Source organism: Pristis pectinata, chromosome 1 (assembly GCF_009764475.1).
Source record: "Pristis pectinata isolate sPriPec2 chromosome 1, sPriPec2.1.pri, whole genome shotgun sequence".
Lineage (NCBI taxonomy): Eukaryota > Metazoa > Chordata > Chondrichthyes > Rhinopristiformes > Pristidae > Pristis > Pristis pectinata.
The window spans coordinates 145,470,179-145,496,722 of NC_067405.1; the positions used below are offsets into that span (position 1 = coordinate 145,470,179).

Here is a 26,544-nt window from a genome sequence, read left to right on the forward strand (position 1 = left end):
GGGGGCAGCCCGCAAGTGTCGCCACACTTCTGGCGCCAACATCACATGCCCACAACTTCCTAACCCGTACGTCTTTGGAATGTGGGAGGAAACCGGAGCGCCCGGAGGAAACCCACGCAGACACGGGGAGAACGTACAAACTCCTTACAGACAGCGGCGGGAATTGAACCTGGGTCTCTGGCACTGTAATAGTGTTACACTCTTTGCCATTTGCCAGCATCTGGCCCATAACCTTCGAAACCTTTCCAATCAATGCGCCTGTCCAACTCTCCTTTAAAAGTTGTTACTGTACCTGCTTCAAGCACTTCCTCTGGCAGCTCCTTCCACATACACACCACCCTTTTTGTAAAAACGTTGCCTCTCAAGTTCCTATTAAATATGCGAATTTCTTCATGTGGTAGTGAGCTCCACACTCCAGCCACACCCCAAGTAAAAATGCTTCTCCTTGAATTTATTAGTGACTATCTGTGGCCAGTTTTAAGTCTCCCCAAATGGAACATCCTTTCTATTCCTTCTCCACTACACTGGACCTCAGACCTGGCACAAAACTCACGGTCTACTGGGCAGCAGCGATCCTGCCCCTATACTTCTGCTTTTGACCTACCAAAATGCAAGGCTGGTAAATGACGCAGTGTTGCAGCATACTGCTTCTTCCACCCCTCAGCAGAGTACATAAACACACTTTTACATAAGGCAAGACACTCTCAGAGGAGAGGGAAGGTGGGCTCAGACTGCAGGTACTGTAGTCAGGAGCATCTAAGCCCTATTCCAAGATCCTAGTTACCACCCAGCACACTAGAGGAAGAAAATGGACAGTGGGCAATAAAATCAAATGGGCAGGAAAGGTTAGGCGAGGGGAAGAAACTCAAAGCTCTTCCTAAGTAATGTTTTAAAAAAAAGTTTTTCTTGGAACGTGTGGGTCACGTCCTGCAGAGGTGGCACGAGAGCCCTGGGCAATCTTGCAGAGGTCAGGCCACAACTGCACCTCACACAGATGCTCCTCGTATAAACCCGGGCCTCATCGTGGGTGGCTATTTGCCTGTAAAAGGCATCACAGCTAGTTTACTCCTGCTCCTATGTGTGTATGGCCCACAGAAGCACGAGTTGAGTGCTCTGCAGATCGGCACTGAGGTCGTTTGCTTTGGTAACTGAAGTGGAATGAGTCACAACCGGGTGATGTTTTGCAGCTGAAGTCTTTAACTGTATTAATCCAGTTAGTGAAATCCCCAGTCCAAAACCTTCCTTATCTCTGTGTTAATTGCCAGTCCCACTCAAGATGTCATATGGTGGTTGTGAAAAGGGCAGGCACAGTAGCGTAACACTATTACAGCGCCAGCGACCCGGGTTCAATTCCGGCCGCTGTCTGTGAGTTTGTACGTTGTCCCCGTGACTGCCTGTGTTTCCTCCGGGTGCTCCAGTTTCCTCCCACCTTCCAAAGACGTACGGGTTAGGAAGTTGTGGGCATGCTATGTTGGCGCCAGAAGCGTGGCGACACTTGCGGGCTGCCCCAGAACACTCTACGCAAAAGATGTATTTCACTGTGTGTTTCGATGTACATGTGACTAATAAATAAATCTTAAAACAAAATTAGAATTGTACAACAAATGGATAACTAGTTCAGCTGCCTTGTCTCGATGGACAGGGCAGAATTCTTGGCACAGCTAAGCACAAGCCATTGTAATCCCAAAGATCACTCTGCACACGAGTATTCTCTACCTGCTCACGAACTGCTTGATGCCAACTATTTGTGTGGAAGAGCAGTCTTCAGACAAAGTCCAGAAGGAGTGGGAGCCAATCAGCTCTCCGTTCTCCACCCAAACTGTCTTGAATGGAAATAGAGTTGCTTTGCAAAAGGCAAATTTCACTGAAGCTCACTAATTATATTTCAATGAGAACAAAAACAGAGCCCGGCAGTTGTTCATTTATCAGATATGTGATGTCACGAACAATGTATATAAATTTACATAAAACACAATGAACAAGCAATGCTTGGAGACATAAGATGCAGCAGATGCTGGATTCTGGAGCAACACACTGCTGGAGGAACTCAGCGGGTCGAGCAGCTTCTATGGAGGGAAATGCTTCAGGTCAAGACCCTTCATCTGGACTGAAGGAGTAGAGGGGAGATGGCCAGTGAGGGGAAGGAGTAGAACAAGAACATCAAACAGTACAGCACAGGAACAGGCCCTTCAGCCCACGATGTTGTACTGAACTAATTAAGCCAATGACATCTAATCCCTTCTGCCTGCACATGGTCCATCTCCCTCCATTCTCTGCACATTCATGTGCCTATCTAAGAGCCCCTTAAACGCCTCTATTGTATCTGCCTCTCTGGCAGCACATTCCAGGCACCCACCACTCTCTGTGTAAGAAAAAACTTGCCCCGCACATCTCCTTTGAACTTTCCCCCTCTCACCTTAAATGCATACCCTCTGGTATTAGACATTTCGACCCTGGGAAAAAGATACCGGCTCTCTACCCTGTCTATGCCTCTCAGCATCTTATAAACCTCTATCAGGTCTCCCCTCAGCCTCCGCCTCTCCAGAGAAAACAACCCAAGTTTGTCCAACCTCTCCTTATAGCTCATGCCTTCTAATCCAGGCAGCATCCTGGTGAACCTCTTCTGCACCCTCTCCAAAGCCTCCACATCCTTCCGTAATGGGGCAACCAGAACTGAAGGCAAAAGAGCTGGCAAGCGAAATAAATGCTTGGCATTGTTAATCCCAGTTCTCCAGACTATTAGTATTACTGACAGCAATGCAGGCATTTACAAACTATCACAGCAATGGGCTGTTCAGTTTCATGAGAAGAAAAGGATTGGGCTTGCTTGTTAATGAACAGTTTAGCAAAAGGCTGTTGTCCTACAAGAAACGGCTGATGTAAATAGAGCAACACACAAAACGCTGGAGGAACTCAGCGGGTCAGGCAGCGTCCATGGAGGGAGATGGACAGTTGATGTTTCGGAAATGTCAACTCTGCATCTCCCTTCATAGGTGCTGCCTGACCTGCTGAGTTTCTCCAGCCTTCTGTGTGTGTTGCTCCAGATTCCAGCATCTACAGAATCTCTTGTGTCTCAATAATCATAAAAAAAAATACCCTGCTGTAGTGGTGCATCAAAAGAGGAACAAAATGCAAGAACAACAACATGGGAATGGAAGAAATAGCAGCCGCAGGCCATTCAGCCCACGGTGCTGGTCCCACCAGTCAATGGCTGAGCTTTTAACTCCTGATAAGATATTGGAACACACGGTGAAGTGCATCTTTTGCGTAGAGTGTTCTGGGGCAGCCCACAAGTGTCGCCATGCTTCCAGCACCAACATAGCATGCCGACAACTTCCTAACCTGTAGGACCTTGGAACGTGGGAGGAAACCGGAGCACCCGGAAGAAACCCACGCAGACACAGGGAGAACGTACAAACTCCTTACAGACAGCGGCCAGAATTGAACCCAGGTCACTGGCGCTGTAAAGCGTTATGTTAACCTCTACACTACCATGTCTGCACTGACCTCATTTCCGACTCCCACGATATATAAAAATCTATTGCTTTCCTTCTTGAACATATCCAACTCACCCCCACTGGGTAGTTGAGGCAGCGAATTCCAAAGATTCATTATCCTCTGGGTGAAGGCAGTTCTGTTCATGGCTGACCCCTTATCTCGAGACCCTGACCCCTGGTTCGGGACACCCCAGGCAGGACAAACATCAACTCCGCATCTACCTTTCATGCCTCTGTAAGCAATCTGGGTGCTTCAATGAGATGATCTCTCATTCTTCTAAACTCTGGAGAGTGTAGGCCCAGTCTGCCTAATCTCTCCTTATAGTGGAACTCAGCCACTTTAGGAATTATTCTGGTTAACCTACACTCCACTCCCTCGATCACAGCTTAACCCTTTCGTAGGTTGGGAGAATAGACCGTTCCCGGGATTTCAGAAGCAGTCTCACCAGGGCCTTATGTAATGGTGCAGAGAAGTGCAGGGAAAGATTTCACCAGCTCAGTCCCCAAGACACAAGGGTTGATGCAGGAAGAAAGGTTGAACCTGTTGGGGCCATGCTGATCGAGGTTTAGTAGAAATGAGAGGTGATTTTATTCAAATGTTAGAGGCACACAGCACGGAAACAGGCCCTTCAGCCCAAATCGTTCATGCCTCGTTCTACCTTGTTATGACCTGGCACCTTATTGTCTGCCTACACTGCACTTTCTCTGTAACTGTGACAATTTATTCTGCATTCTGTTATTGTTTTCCCTTGTACTACCTCGATGTACTGGTGTGATGAATTCATCTGTATGGATGTGACCCATCAATGTGTTTCACACCAACCTACCCTCAGTTATCGATGGACAATGCATACCAGCAACACACAGGTCCTGAATATCAAACTCCCTGATTTCTCCAGGTCATTAAAACTATTTGTATTAAACAAAAATGCTTCCTCATATTGGCTCCAGTTCCAGTTTAAACCTGCATCCTCTGGCTATTCTGCCTTCTCTGTTCTATATTCAACACAGAACAGTACAGCACAGGAACAGGCCCTTCGGCCCACCATGTCTGTGCCGACCATGATGCCGATCTAAATTAATCCCATCTACGTGCACATGATCCATATCCCTCTATTCCCTGCCTGTTCATGTATCTGTCTAAATGCCTCTTAAATGTTGCTGTCGTACCTGCTTCCACCACTTCCCCTGACAACACGTTCCAGGCACCCACCACTCTGTGTAAAGAAAAAAAATTGGCTCATAATTCTCCTTTAAACTTTCTCCTTCTCACCTTAACCAATGTCTTCTAGTAGCTGACACTTCCACTCTGGCAAAAAATAGTCTTCATCTACCCTAGCCATGCCTCTCATAATTATACACACTTCAATCAGGTCTCCCCTCAGCCTCTGCCACTCCAGAGAAAACAATCCAAGTTTGTCCAACTTCTCCTTGTAGTGAATACACTCCAATCCAAGCCAACATCCTGGTGAACCTCTTCTGCACCCTCTCCAACGCCTCCACACCCTTCCAGAGATGGGGTGACCAGAACTGCACACAATACTCCAAGTGTGACCTTACTAAAGTTTTATACAGCTGCAACATGACTTGCAAACATAGAGTATATCAATGACTTTGAATGCCTCAGATAAGTTTTCTATTTTCTATATTTATTCTCAAGGAAATCAACTCTGGACTCTCTGGTTCTCTCTTTAACTGATGTGACTCACCCATCCTCACACACACACCAGTCCTAATTGAGGGGTCAGCGGTGGGAAGGGTGAGCAGCTTCAAGTTCTTGGGCGTCAACATCTCAGAGGATCTATCCTGGGCCCAACACATTGATCACGTAGAAGGCATGCCCGCTGCTCTACTTCATTAGGAGTTTGAGGAGATTTGGTATGTCACTGAACACTCATACAAATTTCTATAGATGTACGGTGGAGATCATTGTGACTGGTTGTATCACCGCCTGGTATGGAGGCTCCAATGCACAGGATCACAAGAGACTGCAGAGGGTTATAGACTCAGCCAGCTCCATCACGAGCACAACCCTCCCCACCATCGAGGAGATCTTCAAGAGGCGGTACCTCAAGAAGGCGGCATCCATCACTAAGGGCCCTCACCACCCGGGACATGCCCTCTTCTCGTTACTACCATCGGTGAGGAGGTACAGGAGCCTGAAGACCCACACTCAAAGATTCAGGAACAGCTTCTTCGCCTCTGCCATCAGATTTCTGAACGGTCCGTGAACGCTACCTCGTTATTCCTCTTTTGTACTATTTATTTATTTTCTAATTTATAGTAATTTTTATATCTTTGTGCTGTACTGCGACCACAAAACAACAAATTTCACATCATACGTCAGTGATAATAAACCTGATTCTGATTCTCTCTTGAACTGACATGACTCATCCATCCTTTATACCATCGTATCAAAGTGCAATGAAAAGCAGATTAGACACGGCCCAACAATGCCTTGAGCAGAGGCAGGGTTGTGACAAAGTCATACCAAACCCAGACCGCCCTACACAGCTCTCACTATCATGAAAGTACTTGCAACAAAAACAGGACATGTTGGAAACACTCAGCAGGTCAGGCAGCTTCTGGGGAGGGAGAAACAGTGTTAACCCTTCAGGTTGAAGACACTTCAGCAGAGTTCCATACTGATGCCCAAGGTGGGAGAGTTGCTTCACTGACACGTTACATGAAACTTAAATGCAGAGGTTCAAACTTATTGGGCAATTTCCCAGAATCTTTGACCACAATCTCTCATGCACTTCAGTACGAACGGTCCATCAAGATGATGGCAGACTGGTATAGAATCGGGAGCGTGTGCCCTGGGAGTGCTCCACATTGATCCAGGACCTAGTGACGTGCTGAGGCAGAAGGTTAAGCACAGGCAAGGAAACCTCTCGCTGTCCTGCCACCCTCCATGTGGAACAGAAGCACACAGAGCTTGATTTCACATTTCCCCATAGTTTCGCCCTTCCCTGCTTCTATCCCAGCCCTACAGCCCAAAACAAAAGAGCTAGTCATCAACAGGAAGGGTTGGGTGGGGGCAGTGCACGCGCTCCTGTCGACATCAATGGTGCTGAGGTCAAGAGGGTTGAGAGCTTCAAGTTCCTAGGAGTGAACATCACCAACAGCCTATCCTGGTCCAACCACATAGCCGCCACTGCCAAAAAGCTCAGCAGCGCCTCTACTTCCTCAGGAGGCTAAAGAAATTCGGCATGTCCCCTCTGACCCTCACCAATTTTTATTGATGCACCAGAGAAAGCATCCTATCTGGATGCATCACAGCTTGGTATGGCAACTGCTCTGCTCGGGACCACAAGAAACTGCAGAGAGTTGTGGACACAGCCCAGCACATCACAGAAACCAGCCTCCCCTCCACGAACTCCGTCCACACTTTTCGCTGCCTTGGTAAACAGCCAGCATAATCAAAGACCCCTCCCACCCCGGACATTCTCTCTTCTCCCCCCCTCCCATCGGGCAGAAGATACAAAAGCCTGAAAGCACGTACCACCAGGCTCAAGGACAGCTTCTATCCCGCTGTTATAAGACTGTTGAATGATACGATGGACTCTTGACCTCACAATCTACCTCGTTATGTCCTTGCACCTTATTGTCTGCCTGCACTGCACTTTCTCTGTAACTGTAACAATTTATTCTGCATTCTGGTATTGTTTTCCCTTGTACTACCTCAATGCACTGATGTAATGAATTGATCTGTATGGATGACATGCAAAACAAAGTTTTTCACTGTACCTCGGTACATGTGACAATAATAAACCAATTTACCAATCTGGCCTTGGCCTCTTTCTCATCTCATTATTTAAGAGGGTTTGATTACAATCCTACAAAGCTTTGGTGAGACTGCACCTGGAGTGCACCTCCCAACTTTTATACTCAATGCCTTGCCATTGTCAGCCAAGGTATCTGGGTTACTAGACTTTAATGAAGCACTGCATTACCACAGTTCCATTCATGAAATGAGCAGTGTTGCAGCAGTTAATTGCAGGCCTAGTAAATACAGCTCGAAGGGCTGTATGGCCAACTCTTGCTCCGATTCTCTGATCCAAGGGCAGGAACCATTCCGCCCATCCAGACTGCCCCCCTCCTTGGATCCTCTACCGTAACACCTGCACCTGCTCCTTACTCATGGATGGACTTGCGACACAGTGTAGATTTACCAGACTAGTTCCAACAATGGTGGGTTTGCTGTACAAGGAGAGACTGGAACTGTATTCTTTGGAGTTTAAAACAAGAGATCTCATCGAAACATACAAATTTCTGAAAGGGGCAAAAAAAAACAAAGCTCAGTGGGTCAAGCAGCATCTGTGGAGGCAGAGCAATGGCTGATATTCTGGGAGTCCCTCCCCTCACTGTTATTTCTACTAGACTTGAAACAACGTCTATCCCCCCTTGCCTCCACAGATGCTGCTCGACACGATGAGCTTTGCTTTTTGCTCCAGATTCCGGCATCTGTAGCTTTGTGTCTCTACAAAATTCTGAACGAGCTTGACAGAGGGGATGCGGTGTCTGGGGCACCGTTTGAGATTGGAGGGGTTGACCATTTAGGTCAGGAAGAGGTCTCTTCACTCAGAAGGTGCGGGGGGGGGGGGAGGGGGTGGCGGCTTTGGAATTCTCCCTCGGAGGGAATCTGGAGGCTCGGTCAGGGTTCATTCAGAACGAGAGACAAACACCTCTGGAGGTCACAGGAGATGGGGACTGTGCACGAAAGAAGAACCGAGGCAGAAAATCAGCCATGATCTTGATCAATGGCGGGGCCAGCTCGAAGGGCTGTATGGCCAACTCTTGCTCCGATTCTCTGATCCAAGGGCAGGAACCATTCCGCCCATCCAGACTGCCCCCCTCCTTGGATCCTCTACCGTAACCCCTGCAAGTTCATGCTCCTTCATGCATTCACCCAATTTCGATTTGATGGCACGTCCATCACACCAACAGATAGTATTTTCCAAATCCTAGGTTACTAGGCCTGCAATTAACTGCTGCAACACTGCTCATTTCATGAATGGAACTGTGGTAATGCAGTGCTTCATTAAAGTCTAGTAACCCAGATACCTTGGCTGACAATGGCAAGGCATTGAGTATAAAAGTTGGGAGGTTACATTGCAGGTGTACAAGATGTCGGTGAGGCTGCATTTGGAATATTGTGTTCAGGTTTGGTCACCCTGCTATAGGACAGACGCCATTAAGCTGGGAGGAGTGCATGGGACATTTACGAGGGTCATTTACGGGACTCAAGGGACTGAGTTATGGAGACAGAGTGGGCAGGTTGGGACTTTACGATAAAGTGGACTCTTGACCTCACAGCCTATGTCATCATGGGCCTGCACCTTATTGTCTGCCTGCACTGCACTTTCTCTGTAACTGTGACACTTTATTCTGCATTCTGTTATTGTTTTCCCTTGTACTACCTCAATGCACTGATGTGATGAAATGATCTGTATGGACGGCATGCAAAACAAAGCTTTTCCACTGTACCTCGGTACAGGGGACAATAATAAACCAATTTACCAATCTATTATTTGGAGTGTAGGACTGAGGTGTGTTACGTACTCAGTGAAAGTCCCTTTAAGATAGAGAGTGTGTGTGTATGTGTGTGTGGGGCGTGCTTACGTCAATAGAAGATAAAGGACGTAATGACGTTGTTGAAGAAGTCAGAAGAAGAAGAAAGAGAGAGAGAAGGGAGAGAGACACCAGCCTGCTTGTTTTCTCTATCGATGGATGAGAAACAATAACTGTGTTTGCCACTGAAATCCATGTATGGAAGTTGGAAGTAATCCGGTGGAGTTCACTTTGTTGCTGACCTGTAGAAAGAAACAGGTATTTGTGTGTGGACGACCACAGTTCGGATGCTTTTCGGGGTGAGGAAGTCACTACCGAGTAAACACTGAAGTGTCGTTTGGGTTCCATCGTGGAACATTTGGATTTCGTATGTACTCTCTCTATGTTTTTCTACATCTACATCTTATCTTCAGACAACGGTGGTTGTTGAAGAAGCCCTTGCTCATGTTTCACCTTATGGCTTGCGGAACTGAACTTTAAGAACCATTCTGGAACTGGGAGTTTTGGACTTTGTCACACACACACACGACGAGTTTAGTTTTGGGGTTAACGTTCAAGGTTTAACATTTTTGAATTCTAACATACTAACATTTTTACTTTTATTTTACATATTATCATAAGTAGTGATTAATAAAATAGTTTTTAACACTGAATCATGCTCAGTGTGTTTCTTTTGTTGCTGGTTCGTGACAGGTGTGATCTTATAGAGGTATATAAAATCACGAGGGGCATAGATAGGGGGAATACACACAGTCCTTTTTTCCCAGGGTTGAGGAATCACGAACTTGAGGGCACAGGTTTAAGGTGAAAGAGGAGAGATTTATTAGGAACCTGAGGGGCAACTTTTTCACCCAGATAATGGTCAGTATATGGAATGAGCTGCCAGAGGAAGTGGTAGGGGCAGGTACATTAACAACATTTAGAAGGTACTTGGACAGGTACATGGGTAGGAAAGGTTTAGAGGGATATGGGCCAAATGGGACGAGCTTAGATGGGAATCATGGTAGGCATGGACCAGTTGTGTTGAAGGGCCTGTTTCAGTGTTGTCTAACTCTGTGACAAACCAGAGACTCCAGTTCAAATTCCACCACAGTGGCTGAGGAATTTAACTTCAAAAATAATAACCTGAAACTAAAAAATGTCTGGACTTAAAATTTGTGACAATGAAGTGAGTAGGTTATCACAAAAACCTACACAGTTCACTGGTGTCCCTTGGTGGGAAGATCTGTCATTGTTCTCTGGTCAGGGTTACATGGTTCTCCAGACACCATGTGGCTGACACCGAGGTGATACTCTCATCACCCCCGTCAAGGGCAATTAAGGATGAGTGGTGAATGCTGGCCTTTCGATACGGAAATGAACACAGGGCTTGCCTCAAGTTGCCATTGGTTCTTTTGCCAATCAATTCAAAAAGGCAACACCTATCATCAAGGATCCCCACCATCTGGGCCGTGCCCTCTTCTCGCTGCTACCGTCGGGCAGGAGGTACAGAAGCCTGAAGTCCCACACCACCGGGTTCAGGAACAGCGACTTCCCTTCAACCATCAGGTTCTTGAACTGACCTGCACAACCCTAACCCTAGCTCAGCAACGGGACACTACGGACCACCTCTTGCACTGCCGTGGACTTTTCTCTGATTGTGTCTTTGTTTTTTTTCACTGAGGTCTTGTTTTTGCAGTTATTTTTTTCACTGTATGGTATAATTTTATGTACATGTTTTTTTCCACTGCATGGTATAATTTTAATTTGTATTCTGTGTGTTGTCTGTACCTGTGATGCCGCTGCAAGTTTCTGATTATACCTGTACCTCACTGTAGGTGTGCACAAGGCAATAAGCTCGACTCGACTTGACCTTCTAACTGCAGCCTTCTGTGTCACCTTCTATCTGTGCCTTCTCTCTCTCTCACTGGAACACATTTTTCATTACTTATTCATGATTTTAAACAGCATTATGAATCCACAGTCTGATGTGGAGAGACATTCCTTCCCCTAACCCCCTACCGAAAGTCCAGTCTCTGGTTGGACCAGTTTCTGGTTCTGCTGGTTAAAGGGAAGGGTCTACAAAGGGCTCAGATCCGCCTCCCCACTCCACCCCTGGCCACTAAACCATCCCAACTCCTCCCCTCAACCAGGATATTCCAGCATCAATTGTGTGCCCTTCTGGTCACCCCAGTATAGGCTTTGAAAAGGGTGCAGAAGGGGTTTACCAGTGTGCTGCCTGGATTAGAGGGTATGAGCTATACAGGTGTGCATTTGGCACATATTCTCCATCAATGTACCTGTCCAAATGTCTTTTAAACATTGTAATTGTATCCGCCTCTGCCGCTTCCCACTGATGGATCTTGGGGTCCAAGTCCATCGCTCCCTGAAAGCGGACACACAACCTTTGCAGGAATAGCAAAAGGTTGGTTTGCAGGTGCAACAGGTTATCAAGAAGGCAAATGGAACGTTGGCCTTCATTGCTAGAGGGATTGAATTTAAGAGCAGGGAGGTTATGCTGCAACTGTACAGGGTACTGGTGAGGCTGCACCTGGAGTACTGCGTGCAGTTCCGGTCTCCTTACTTGAGGAAAGATACACTGGCTTTGGAGGCGGTTCAGAGGAGGTTCACCAGATTGATTCTGGAGATGAGGGGGTTAGCCTATGTGGAGAGATTGAGTCACCTGGGACGATACTGGAATTCAGGAGAATGAGAGGGGATCTTAGAGAAGCACATGAAATTATGAAAGGGAGAGGCAGGAAGGTTGTTTCCACTGGTAGGTGAGACTAGAACTAGGGGACATCGTCTCAAGATTCGGGGGAGTAGATTTAGGACGGAGATGAGGAGGAACTGCTTTTCCCAGAGATCAGTGAATCTGTGGAATTCTCTGCCCAGGGGAGCAGCAGAGGCTACCTCATTAAATATATTTAAGATACAGTTAGATTTTTTCACAGTAGGGGAATTAAGGGTTATGGGGAAAAGGCAGGTAGGTGGATCTGAGTCCACGGCCAGATCAGCCATGATCTTATTGAATGGCGGAGCAGGCTCGACGGGCCAGATGGCCTCCTCCTGCTCCTATATCTTATGTTTCTTATGCAAGTAGATCGGGTGGTAAAGGCGGCGTATGGCATGCTTGCCTTCATTGGTCAGGGCATTGAGTGTAAGACTGAAGAAGTCATGTTGCAGCTGTATAAAACTTTGGTTAGGCCGCATTTGGAGTATTGTGTGCAGTTCTGGTCGCCCCATCACAGGAAGGATGTGGACACTTTGGAGAGGGTGCAGAAGAGGTTCACCAGGATGCTGCCTGGATTAGAGGGCATGTGCTATGGGGAGAGGTTGGACAAACTTGGGTTGTTTTCTCTGGAGCGTCGGAGACCTGATAGAGGTTTATAAAATTATGAGAGGCGTAGATAGGGTAGATGGTCAAAGTCTTTTATTTTTATCAAATACTAGAAGGTAAAGGTTTGAGGTGAGGGGGGGAAAGTTTAAAAGAGATGTGCGGGGCAGGTTTTGGTTTTACGCAGAGAGTGGCGGGTGCCTGGAACAGGCTGCCAGCGGTGGTGGTGAAAGCAGATACGATTATGGCGTTTGTGAGGCTGTTAGACACGTGAACATGTGGGGAATGGAGGGGTATGGATCATATGCAGGCAGAAGGGATTTAGTTTAATGCAGCATCATGTCGGCACAGATACGGTGGGCCGAAGGGCCTGTTCCTGTGCTGTTCGGTGTTCTCTGTTCTAGGTTCTATCAACTGGGGCCTGGCCCACAGGGTGATCTGCAAGAAAGAGACCTGAAGAACATTTTGTCACATGTTCAATGTCACATGTCAGAGCACTGTGCTCAGTTCTGGTCGCCTCACTACAGGAAGGATGTGGAAGCCATAGAAAGGGTGCAGAGGAGATTTACAAGGATGCTGCCTGGGATGCGGAGCATGCCTTATGAAAGCAGGTTGAGGGAACTCGGCCTTTTCTCCTTGGAGAGACGGAGGATGAGGGGGGTCCTGATAGAGGTGTATAAGATGATGAGAGGCATTGATCGGGTGGATAGTCAGAGGCTTTTCCCCAGGGCTGAAATGGTTGCCACAAGAGGACACAGGTGCTGGGGAGTAGGTACAGAGGAGATGTCAGGGGTAAGTTTTTCACTCAGAGAGTGGTGAGTGTGTGGAATGGGCTGCCAGCAACGGTGGTGGAGGCGGATACGATAGGGTCTTTCAAGAGACTTGGATAGGCACATGGAGCTGAGTAAAATAGAGGGCTATGGGTAAGCCTAGTAATTTCTAGGGTAGGGACATGTTCGGCACAGCTTTGTGGACCGAAGGGCCTGAATCGTGCTGTAGGTTTTATATGTTTCTGTATTTCTATGTTCAAGAGTAACTCTGCCAGATGGATTGATTTACTGCATTGTTTTGAACAGCACACTGTTAATACTTCAATGCAACAGCCTATTGTTACAGCTGCCATACCTAATACCCGAAGGAGCACTCCCTTGGTTACCTGTTTCCACCCTACAACACCAACAATCTCCTGTGCTGCCTTCACAACTGCACATTTTTGCAGTGTTACATGTCATCTGATGTTTACAGGACTTACCAGGCACTCCCTGGCTGGAGGTATTAATCACACAGCAAATCAAAACTGATTTTAATCCATGACAACGAGGAGAGGTGTAGGAGGAGACATTAAGAGCTGAGTCACTTTATTTTTTCCCCTTGACAGCTAAATGGATGAAAAAGCCCTGGATATCGTACAAAGCAGTGAAGAATCAACATGCAGATGCTGCAACTCTGAACTAAAACTTTAAAAATGCTAGAAACACTCAGCAGGTCAGGCAGCATCTGCGGAGAGAGAAAAACAGTTAACGTTCCAAGTCAAACGACGACTCTGTTTTTCTCTCTCTGCCGGCGTTGCCCAACCTGTCCTAGCAGGCACGGTAGTGTAGCGGTTAGCATAACGCTATTACAGCACCAGCGACCCAGGTTCAATTCCGGCCGCTGTCTGTAAGGACTTTGTACGTTCTCCCCGTGTCTGCGTGGGTTTCCTCCCACATTCCAAAGACGTAGGGGTCAGGAAGTTGTGGGCGTGCTATGTTGGCGCCGGAAGCGTAGTGACACTTGCGGGCTGCCCTCAGAACACTACGCAAAAAGATGCATTTCACTGCGTGTTTCAATGTACATGTGACTAATAAAGATACCTCATCTTATCTATTTCAGGCATTTTCTGTTTTTATTTAGTACAAAAGGCAGGCAGCCTCAGGAAGATTCTAGATCCCATTAAAAGAATGCCACTTCCAGGAGGAACCAGCACGCTTGTTTGTGGGTGTCACCACTTCTTGGTTGTTAAGTCAAAAAAAATACAATCAGATTACCTAAAAGCTTATGGAGATCTACAGAAAATGCACAGCAGCAAAATTACTATCCATCTCTACAAGAGTTCTGATTTAATTTGCCATTTTATTCTGACTCATGCTATTAGCTTTAGTATTTATATTTTTTGATTCAACTTCACGAGCTTCTTTTCATTCTGTTATTCAGCTTTTGCCATGTTTGAATGTGATTTTACAAAATGGCAGAAGGTTGGTGAAGCCGGGTACAAATAACTAGTTATTGCACTAAAGAAATGATTAAAAAGAAACCATAGGTGATATATTTGGTTGGAGAGGTGTGGTAGAGATCAGACCTGCCAATCAACAGAGGCCAAAATGAGGTGAGAGGTTGCAGCACTGACTGGAGCTCCCTGCAGTCTCATGTTCAAATCCTACCACAGACTGGTATGAACATAGAACATCACAGCACAGTACAGGCCCTTCGGCCCACAATGTTGTGCCGACATTTTATCCTGCTCTAAGATCTATCTAACCCTTCCCTCCCACATAGCCCTCCATTTCTCTATCATTCATGAGTCTATTTAAGAGTCTCTTAAATGTCCCTAATGTATCTGCCCCCACAACCTCTGCCGGCAGTGCGTTCCACACACCCACCACTCGCAGTGTAAAAAAAACTTACCCCTGACATCCCCCTTATATCTTCCTCCAATCACCTTAAAATTATGTCCCCTCGTGTTAGCCATTGTCGCCCTGGGAAAAAGTCTCTGACTGTTCACTCGATCTATGCCTCTTATCATCTTGTACACTTCTAAATGCAGTCAACAAATCTGGTTATTCCACCAATGTCCCTCAGGCAAGGCTGGGGTGTCACCCCTGCTTTGGGTCGGCCAGTACGCAATTCCAAGTGCGGCACACATACTGAGAAAATAACGCTTGCATAGGCCCCTTGGTAAATGGGCAAGGCAAGATCACTGCAACACACAAGATGCTGGAGGAACTCAGCGGGTCGGGCAGCATCTGTGGAGGGAGATGGACAGTCGACGTTTCGGGTCGAGACCCTTCATCTGGACTGGAAGACAATAGCTGGTATAAAGAGGTGAGGGGGAGGGGTAGAGCAAGAACTGGCAAGGGGTAGGTGGATCCAGGAGGGGAGGGGTGATAGGCAGATGAGGGAAGGGAGAGTGGGAAGAGTTCTGCTCCCACCTGCCCTCCCCACCTCCCGTATCTGGTTCCAGGCTCCACCTTCCTCTCCTATCAGATCCCACCATCTGCAGCCCTGTGTCACCTCCACCTCTCACCTCCCAGCCTCTGTCGCTACTCCCACCCTCCCCTCCTCCGTCTGCCTATCACCCCTCCTCACCTGGATCCACCCATCACCTGCCGGCTCTTTATACCGTCCATCTCCCCTCTTTCAGACCAGAGGAAGGATCTCAACCCGAAACATGGACTGTCCATTTTCCTCCACAGATGCTGCTCGACCCGCTGAGTCCCTCCAGCAGATCGTTTGTTGCTCCAGATTCCAGCACCTGTAGTCACTTGTGTCTCCAAGACTAGATCATCGTAACACTTCCTGGACAACTGGCTATCTGATCAGGCTGATCTCAGATACTCACCCCTCCTCCACCTCTGCCGCCAGTAAACAAGGGCCGTATGTGTGGGATCTTGCGCTACATAGAACAGTACAGTACAGGAAAAGGCCCTTCGGCCCACGATGTTGTGTCGAACCAATTAAACTAGTCCCTTCTGCCTACACAATGTCCATATCCCTCCGTTCTCTGCACATTCACGTGCCTATCTAAGAGCCTCTATCGTATCTGCCTCCTCCATCAACCCCGGCAGCGCATTCCAGGCACCCACCATTCTGTGTAAAAAAAAACCGCCGCACACATCTCCTTTGAACTTACCCCATTCTCATCTTAAATGCATGCCCTCTGGTATTAAGCATTTCACTCCTGGATAAAATATATCCTGAGTCTACTTTGTCTCTTCCTCTCATAATCTTATAAACATCTATCAGATCTCATCTCAGCCTCCACCGCTCCAGAGAAAACAACCTAAGTTTGTCCAACCTCTCCCGATAGCTCATACCCTCTAATCCAGGCAGCGTCCCGGTGAACCTCTTCTGCACCCTCTCCAAAGCCTCCACACCCTTCCTGTAATGGGGCAATCAGAACTGAATGCAACACTCCAGACTGGCTACGAGGAGCTTTGGAAGATGCTGAGCTGGAGGGTGATTTTCAAACTCAGATCCTCGCGTAATCAGGAGGTGCAGGGAACGTGGTCTGAGGCACCATTGCCTCACTGCTGTGTGATCCTGATTTACTTTGACTGGGCTCACATTTCAGTCCACCCCAGCTGGCTCTACGTCACGCTGAGTGCGGCAGTGTTTACATAGTTTCCCCCCCATCTAAGCTGCAGGTGAGCTGCATAGATTCAAATTTGAAGTGAGTGGAGCTTTAGTCAAAACAACCTAATTAGCTTTCCAAAACAGATGGGAAAAAAAAGACCTGTACGGAGGAGGAACCTCACACTGTTTCCGTGCTTATTACAATACAGAAGGAGGCCATTTAATCCATCCGTGCCAGCCCTGAGAAGAGCAATCCCATCATTCCCTTTTCACTGCACCCCTGGCAACTTGATCTCTCTATGTGACCACCAACTCCCCTTTGATTGTTTTGCTACTTTTTCACAGTAAGGAGCAATTTACAGTGGCTAATTGGAGTCATACAGTAATACAGCACAGAGACAGGCCCTTCGGCCCAACTCATCCATGCCGTCCAAGATGCCCACCTGAGCTGGTCCCATTTGCCCGCGTTTGGCCCATATCCCTCTAAACCTTTCCTATCCATGTACCTGCTCAAGTGCCTTTTAATTGCTGTTATCGTAGCTGCCTCAACCATTTCCTCTGGCAGCTCGTTCCACATACTGACCACTAGGGCAAGCACGGTAGCGTAGAGGGCAGGCACAGTAGTGTAGCAGTTAGCGTAACGCTATTACAGTGCCAGCGACCCGGGTTTAATTCCGGCCACTGTCTGTAAGGAGTTTGTACGTTCTCCCCGTGTCTGCGTGGGTTTCCTCCGGGTGCTCCGGTTTCCTCCCACATTCCAAAGACATACGGGTTAGGAAGTTGTGGGCACGCTATGTTGGCGCCAGAAGCGTGGCGACACTTGCGGGCTGCCCCCAGAACACACTATGCAAAAGATGCATTTCACTGCGTGTTTCGATGTTCGATCTGATAAAGATATCTTAAAAAAATCTTACTCTGCGTGAAGAAGTTGCCCCTCAGATCCCTTTTAAATCTTTTCCCTCTCACCTTACACCCTCTAGTTTTTGATTCTCTTTTCCTGGGAAAAAGACCGAGTGCATTCACCCTATCTATACCCCTCACGGTTTCATACCCCTCCACAACGTCACTCCTCAGGCTCCTACACGCCATAGAATGAAGTCCTAGCCTGCCCAATCCCTCCCTCTAACTCAGGACCTTGAGTCCTGGCCACGTTCTTGTAACTTAACTTACCAGAACTTCTTTGGGATGTGGCGGGGAAACCAGAGTACCTGGAGGAAACCCACGAGGTCACAGGGAGAATGTGCAAACTTCACACAAGACAGCGCCCGAGGTCAGGATCGAACCTGCATCCCTGGAGCTGTGAGGGAGAGGGTCTACCAGCTAAGTCAGAAGGCCTCATGTGTAGCTGGGATCAAAGACAGATTTAACTTGAAGGGGGAGGTGGAGCAGGGGTGGAGGACCACGGAAACTACAGGTGACAAGATAGTCCGGTCTGCCACTTGTCCCCATCCACCATCCAGCTGCCTTCGTCTGTGGGATGATCATAAGGTCTGGACAAGTGAATCAAAGAACACAGGTTCAAATCCCACCTTGGGTAGATTCATAGTCATAGAGCAATACAGCACGGATACAGGCCCTTCAGCCCAACCAGTCCATGTCGACCACGGTACCCGCCCAGCTAGTCCCAATTCCCTGCATTCGACCCATATCCCCTCCAAGCCCCGTCCCTCCATGTACCTGTCCAAGTGCTGCTTAAATGACACTGTTGTACCTGCCTCACCCACTTCCTCTGGCAGCTCGTTCCATACACTCAACACCCTCTGCGTGGAAAAAGTTGCCCGTCAGGTCCCTTTCAAATCTTTCCCCTTTCAAATCTTTCCCCTTTCACCCTATGCCCCCCTAGTTTTGGACTCCCCCACCCTGGGGAAAAGACTGTTACCGGCCTCCATATCTTGAGAATTTTAATTCAGTGTCAAAAAACAAAATCGCTCAATTAAAAAAAAGTTGGAAAAAGTGACGGCGGAGGGTATGGGATTGTTGGAAAAACTGAATCAGTGCCTGGTCCTGCCTTCAACGGGCCTGGCTGTATACAGGCCGTTGCCACCACTGTGGACGTACTTGGCAGCCCTTGCAATAGTCCAGCAAGTCACTTGGGAAACCCGCTACCAACTTCACAGGGCAACTAATGGCAAGCAAAGTAAATGCTCTCAGTGTGGAGGTCAGAACACAGAACAGTACAGCACAGGAACAGGCCCTTCAGCTCACCATGTCTGTGCCAATTCAAACTAATACACGTACATGACCCATATCCCTCCATTCCCTGCCTATTCCGCTCCACCCCCAGCAGCACATTCCAGGCACCCACCGCTCTCTGTTTAAAAAAACTTGCCCCGCACATCTCCCTTAAACTTTCCCCCTCTCACCTTAAATGCATGCCCTGTGGGAGAAAGATTCTGGCTGTCTACTCTTATCTCTGCCTCTCATGATCTTATAAACTTCTATCAGGTCTCCCCTCAGCCTCCGATGCTCCAGAGAAAACAACACAAGTTTGTCCAACCTCTCCTTACAGCACATGCCCTCTAATCCAGGCAACATCCTGGTGAACCTCTTCTGCACCCTCTCCAAAGCCCCCACACCTTCCTGTAATGGGGCGACCAGAACTGCACACAATACTTCAAGTGCAGCCGAACCAAAGTTTTATACAGCTGCAACATGACTTCCCAACTCTTGTACTCTTATTACTAACCAACAAAGGCAAGCATGCCGTACGCCCTCTTTACCACCCTATCAACTTGTGTAGCCACTTTCGGGGAGCTCTGGACTTGGACGCCAAGATCCCTCTGTACATCAATGCTGTTAGGGGTCCTGCCATTAATTAGCAACTCAGGTCAGATCCCGAGAACAACTCCAAATCATTCATTACCAACAGAGCTTGGTAAAAACACAGACAGACATTTTCTCTTAAACATCACAGTGCCAGTGACCCGGGTTCGATCCTGACCTTGGGTGCTGTCTGTGTGGAGTTTGCATGTTCTCCCTGTGGGTTTCCACCCCCGTGCTCCAGCTTCCTCCCACATCCCAAAGACGTGCAGGTCGGTGGGTTAATTGGCTGCTGTAAATTGCCCCCGGTGTGTGGGTGAGGGGTAGAATCTGGGGGGGGGGGGGAAAGATGATGGGAATGTGGGGAGAACAGCAGTTCTAGTTCATTAAGGCATTCGGTACGTCACCAGAGGCTCTTCCAAATTTCTACAGATGTACGGTGGAGAGCATTCTGACTGGTTGCATCACCGCCTGGTATGAAGGCTCCAATGCACAGGATCGCAAGAGGCTGCAGAGGGTTGTAGACTCAGCCACCTCCATCACGGGCACAACCCTCCCCACCATCGAGGACATCTTCAAGAGGCGGTGCCTCAAGAAGGCAGCATCCATCGCTAAGGACCCTCACCACCCAGGACATGCCCTCTTCACGTTACTACCATCTGGGAGGAGGTACAGGAGCCTGAAGACCCACACTCAACGATTCAGGAACAGCTTCTTCCCCTCTGCCATCAGATTTCTGAATAGTCCGTGAACCCATGAACACTACCTCGTTATTCTTTTTCTTGCATTATTTATTTTTTTTGTAATTTAGAGATTTTATGCCTTTGCACTGTACTGCTGCCGCAAAACAACACATCTCATGTCATATGGCAGTGATAATAAACTGATTCTGAACAAAATATGGAATTAGTGTAAATGGGTGGTGGATTGTCTGCACAGACTCGATGGGCTGAAGGGCCTTTTCCATGCCGTCCCTCTCTACGACTCCAACATCAGCGTTCCTTCCCCTTTGCCACATCTCTCGAGACCAGCACTAGTTGTACGTTCTACCTCACACCCTCCCCACTCACCATCACTGCAACCTCTCACAGAGATCCCACTGAACCAGACTTTCAGAATCCTGCCCCAACACATTTAGTTGCTTTCACCTCACTGATCACAGGCAGAGCTGATGATCATGTAAACCCTTGTTTTCAAGAACACATTCAGAAGTCACATGAACCCCTTAATTAGATTTCTGCCTAGGCCACAGTCCTGGGTATCTGTTATTCTGTAGACAAGGTCCTTGATTAGACTCCAGCCTGTCATTCTCTGCCAGGTTTCTGTTATTCCATACACAAAGACCTTGATTAGGTTCAGGCCTGCAACTCACTCCCTGGTCTCGGTTACCAGAGCCGCTCGTACTTTCACCACAGTTAACTCAGGGAGAGGGGGCTGAAGCAAGGAAAGTTTACAAGTAACATCTGACTTGATGTGTACACGAGATGGGGGGGGGGGGGTGGGGGAAAAGAAGGTAGCGGGGGAAGAGAAGGGGGAAAGAGGGAGGGGAGACGGGGAAGGATGGGGGAGACAAGAGGGGGGAGATGGGGAGGTAAGAGACGGGGGGGGACAGAGGGACGGAGAGACAGAGAGGTCGGGGGGAGAGAGACCAAAGGGTGGGGGACAGAGAGATCAAGGGGTGGGTGGGTGGAGAGAGAGAGACCCCGGGGGGGAAGACCAGGAGGGGGGAAAGAGAGACTGAGGGGGTGGGGGGAAAGAGACCAGGGGAGGGGGGAAGAGACAGAGACAGACCGTCCAAGAAGATCAGAGTCCTGCTCCTGACTCCAAAAGACCCCCTCAGAAAGCAGGACAGTTCGGACACAAACCTGTGCAGAGCTGTGAACAGCAGAGTTACAGTAAGTGATGTCCAGAGGAATGTGTGCGAGAGTGTGGGGGACTTGCGATTTCCCCTTTAGTAGCGAGCAGCATCTTCCCACACCTTGCACCACCGACTAATATGTTCATGCATAAAGTGAGAAGGGGCAAGTTCAAAGGAGATGTGCGGGGGTGGCTTGTTTTACACAGAGAGTGGTGGGTGCCCAGAATGTGCTGCCAGGGGTGGTGGTGGAGGCAGAGACGATAGGGACATTTAATAGGTGCATGGATGTGCAGAGAATGGAGGGATATGGACGTCGTGTAGGCATTTAATTAGTTTGTGGGCCAAAGGGCCTGTTCCTGTGCTGTACTGTTCTATGTTCTATGCTCTAGACAGGGTAGACAGAATCTTTTTCCTAGGGTGGAAATGTCTAATACTAGAGGGCATGCATTTAAGGTGAGAGGGGGAAAGTTTAAGGGAAATGTGTGGGGCAAGTTTTTGTTTACACAGAGAGTGGTGGTGGAAGCAGATATGATAGCAGCGTTTAATAGGTTATTGTATCAGCCTCTACCAGCACCCCTGGCAGGCAGAAGGGATTTAGTTTAATTTGGTGCTATGGCCGGCACAGACACGGTGGGCCGAAGGGCCTGTTCCTGTGCTGTACTGGTCTACGTTAAGATCTTATGCGCTTCAATCAAGTCCCCTCACACTTTCCTAAACTCCAGCAGATCCAAACCCAACCGTTCTGGTGAACCTCTGATCTGCTTCCAAACCATCAACACCCAATCCTAAAAATAAGACCAACACTGGACACAGTACTCCTGACGTGGTCTCACCAATGCACCACATAACTCAAGTATAACATAGAACAGTAGAGCACAGTACAGGCCCTTCGGCCCACAATGTCGTGCCTACTCCACGATCAATCTAACCCTTCCCTCCTACACAGCCCATAACCCTCCATTTTTCTTACATCCATGTGCCTATCTGAGAGTCTTTTAAATGTCCCTATTGCACCAGCCTCTACCACCATCCCCGGCAGTGCATAATCTTGCTATTTTTTTTAATTCACATCCCTTTTAATAAACAATACCAATGTGCCCTTGCAAAACTCACTCAACCCTTAAGTTTGTTCATCTCCCACAACTCCGACAGTGCACTGTGCGCGACTGAACAAGCTAACCCGTCCTGACCTTCCACCAATGACATGCACAGACGCCCAGCTTCCCTGCCAGTTGATCTACCTCCGTTCGCGTTTGAATCCCTTCCCTCAACTAACCGAGGCTGCGCCCTCTCTCCCTCCCTGCTCCTGATTATTTTTTTTGGTGACTTCCCCCTCTTGCATTCTTTCACCACACTTGTGAGGCTCACCAGCTCACGGAGGCACCGATCATGCATAACATGAGGGGTGTAGGTAAGGGCGATGGTCACAGACTTTTCCCCAGGGCAGGGGAGTCTAAAGCAAGAGGGAATAGGCTTAAGGTGAGAGGGGGAAAGATTTAAAGGGGACAAGTATTGCATGGTGGGTATATGGAACAAGCTGCTAGAGGAACATAAAACAGCACAGGAACAGGCCCTTCGGCCCACAATGTTTATTCTGACCACAATGCCAAATTAAACTAAATCCCTTCTGCCTGCACATGATCCACATCCCTCCATTCCCGGCACATTCACGTGTCTGTCTAACACCCTCCTAAACGTCACTGTCGTATCTGTCTCCACCACCACCCCAGGCAGCCCGCTCCAGGCACCCACCACTCTCCGTGTTAAAAAACTTGCCCCGCACATCTCCTTTAAACTTTCGCCCTCTCTCAACTTAAATGCATGACCTCTAGTGTTTAACATTTCCACCCTTGGAAAAGGAGTCCATCTACCCTATCTACACCTCTCATAATTTTATAAACCTCTGTCAGGTCTCCCCTCAGCCTCCGACGCTCCAGAGAAAACAACCCAAGTTTGTCCAACCTCTCCTTATACCCCTACCCTCTAATCCAGGCAGCATCCTGGTGAACCTCTTCTGCACCCTCTCCAAAGCCTCCACATCCTTCCTGTAATGGGGCGACCAGAACTGCACACAATCCCCGAAATGCAGCCCAACCAAAATTTTATGCAGCTGCAACATGACTTCTTTCATCTTATTCTCAATGTCCTGATCGATGAAGGCAAGCACGCCGTACGCCTTCTTTGCCACCCTATCTACTTGCATGGCCACTCTCAGGAAGCTCTGGACTTAGACCGCAAGATCCCTCTATACATCAGTGGGAAGTGGTAGAGACGGGTACAATTACAATGTTTAAAGCACATCTGGACAGGTACATGGATTAGGAAAGGCTTAGAGGGATATGGACCAAATGCAGGACTAGCTCAGGAAGACACCTTGATCAGCATGGATGAGTTGGGCCGAAGAGCCTGTTTCCATGCTGTAAAGTTCTACGTCTATGACTGAATCACACCCTCCTGACCTCCTGCAAATCCTTCAGCCAGGCACCCCTCACCTCTAGTTTAGGCTGGTTTCCCTTTACTGTGTAGTAACCACATCTCAGGTGCAAGATGTCTCCTTACAGCACCTTCATTCCAAACTCTCCTCACCGACCATAAAAATCATTACATATCCCAAAGGCTGCTTCAAGAGGCCCTTGACCAAAACTCCAAAGACATTGACAGGTTAGAAAGGAAACCTTGCTTTAGATACGATCTCTGTCCCATCTCGGCCAGACGCAACTTCATCAGAACTATGGAACGGTTCCCTAGGATGATAAGAAGGACGCTTGACCTCACAATCTACCTCGTTATGACCTTGCACCTTATTGTCTGCCTGCACTGCACTTTCTCTGTAACTGTAACACTTTATTCTGCATTGTTATTGTTTTACTTTGTATGCACTGTTGCAATGAATTGACCTGTATGAACGGTATGCAAGACAAATTTTTCACTGTACCTTGCTTGGTACATGCGACAATAATAAACCAATTTACCAATTATCGTAGCCCATGATGGAAACCATCACCATGTTGGGAAGGGTACGGTTGGACAACGAAAATCAACAAGCAATTCTGACTGAGGGTCTTCGACCGAACATTAACTTCCTTTGTCTTCCCACAGATGCTGCCCGACTGTCGGCTGGAGGGACTGCTGTCAATCACCCCCCTCATCCTATCACCACACCCTTTCCCCCTTCTGGTAAACACTCCCCTCTCCCCCCTCCATTCTCCCCACACACCCACACCCCCCTCTCCCAACCCCACCCCTCTCAAGCCCCCACCACTACGCCCACACTTCCCCCTCATGCTCCCTCTGAACTCTCTACCCCCTTTCCTCTTCCCTCCTCACTCTCCCCACCTCACACTCTCTCCCCTTCACGCTCTTCCCATCTCAACCCCTGCACACTCCCCCCCTCTCCTACCCCTCCCCTCACTCTCTCCCCTCATTCCCTCCACGCCTCCCTCCCCTCCCTCTCCCCCTTCCGTCCCTCTCCCAGCCCTCCTTCTCTCACTCTCCCCCTCACTCACCCTCCCCCCTCCCCCTCCCTTCCTCACTCACTCACCCTCCCTCTCTCACCCTCCCCCTCTCACACCCTCACTCCCTCACTCACCCTCCTCCCTCACTCATCCTCCCCCTCCCTCCCTCACTCACTCATCCTCCCCCTCCCTCCCTCACTCACTCATCCTCCCCCTCCCTCCCTCCCTCCCCAGACTGGAACCAACCCCAGGGACGGGCCCCTGTCATCCAACCCCTGGGACCCTGCTCCCCCCCACCCCCGGGACCTGTCGGGCTCTGTGCGTGTCCGCTCCCTCCCCCCCCGACATGCCGCCAGCCTGTGAAATGCTCTCCCTCCCTCCACTCCCTCCCTCCTACCGTCCACACCCCTCCTGCCCACTCTCCTCCGTCACCCCCACCCCCTCATCCCCCTCACTCACCCCCTCCCCTCTCTCCACCCCTACACCTCACCCCCTCCCATCCCTCTCCCCCTCCCTCACACCCCCTGCCCACCCCTTCCTCTCCCTTCCCACCCCCCTCTCTCACCCTCCCCTCCTCTCACCCCCTCCCCTCCTCTCTCACCCCTCCCCTCACCCCCTCCCATCCCTCTCCCCCTCCCTCACACCCCCTGCCCACCTTCCTCTCCCTTCTCACCCCCCTCTCTCACCCTCCCCTCCCCTCACCCCCTCCCCTCCTCTCTCACCCCCTCCCCTCTCCTCCCTCACCCCCTCCCCTCCCTCACCCCCTCCCCTCTCCTCCCTCACCCCCTCCCCTCTCCTCCCTCACCCCCTCCCCTCCCTCACCCCCTCCCCTCCTCTCTCACCCCCTCCCTCACCCCCTCCCCTCCCCTCCCTCACCCCCTCCCCTCCCCTCCCCTCCCTCACCCCCTCCCCTCCCTCACCCCCTCCCCTCCCCTCCTCTCCTCTCTCACCCCCTCCCCTCCCCTCCTCTCTCACCCCCTCCCCTCCCCTCCTCCCTCACCCCCTCCCCTCCCTCACCCCCTCCCCTCCCCTCCTCTCTCACCCCCTCCCCTCCCTCACCCCCTCCCCTCCTCTCTCACCCCCTCCCCTCCTCTCTCACCCCCTCCCCTCCTCTCTCACCCCCTCCCCTCCTCTCTCACCCACTCCCCTCCCGCTCCCCACCCCAGGACCCAAACTTTGGCCGGACTTACCCTGGAGGTTCTGCACCCTGAGGTCGCTGATGTGTCCGATCCGTTCCTCCCGCTGGAACCAGTCCCACCCGCTCCCTGCCATGGAGCGGCCGGCCGCTCGCTCCGGGTCCCAGCGCCGGCTCACGGCGTCCCTTCAGCCCGGGGAGTGAGCTCGGCGGCCGGGGCGGGGAGGCAGAGGGGGAGGGACTGGTGACGATACGGAGCTGCCGCCTCCTCTCGGCGTCTCAGCACCACCTAGGTAATAATCAGTGAGGCAGGAACTAACTCAGTGTACGGGAACTTCACACAGGCACCCAGTACACAGGTACACCCTCAGACAGGCACACCCTCAGCACCCAGTGTACAGGAACATCATACAGGCACCCAGTACACAGGTACACCCTCAGACAGGCACACCCTCAGCACCCAGTGTACAGGAACTTCACACAGGCACCCAGTACACAGGTACACCCTCAGACAGGCACACACAGCACCCAGTGTACTGGCACTCACTCAAACCAACAATCACACACAGCATCCAGCATTCAGGCACACCCTTAAACACACACACACACACACTCAC

At 49.5% G+C, this 26,544-nt stretch overlaps 1 protein-coding gene across 1 annotated transcript in view; it reads right to left on the reverse strand.

Annotated features, from left to right (window-relative positions):
* The window catches only part of LOC127578741 (uncharacterized), an 88,809-nt gene extending 62,557 nt beyond the window's left edge, over positions 1-26,252 (reverse strand). The window contains exon 1 of the mRNA XM_052031190.1: positions 25,983-26,252. Within this exon, the coding sequence (XP_051887150.1) occupies positions 25,983-26,064 (82 nt within the window). The 5' untranslated portion in view covers positions 26,065-26,252. The remainder of the gene's footprint in view (positions 1-25,982) is intronic.
* Between the last annotated feature and the right edge of the window lie 292 nt (positions 26,253-26,544).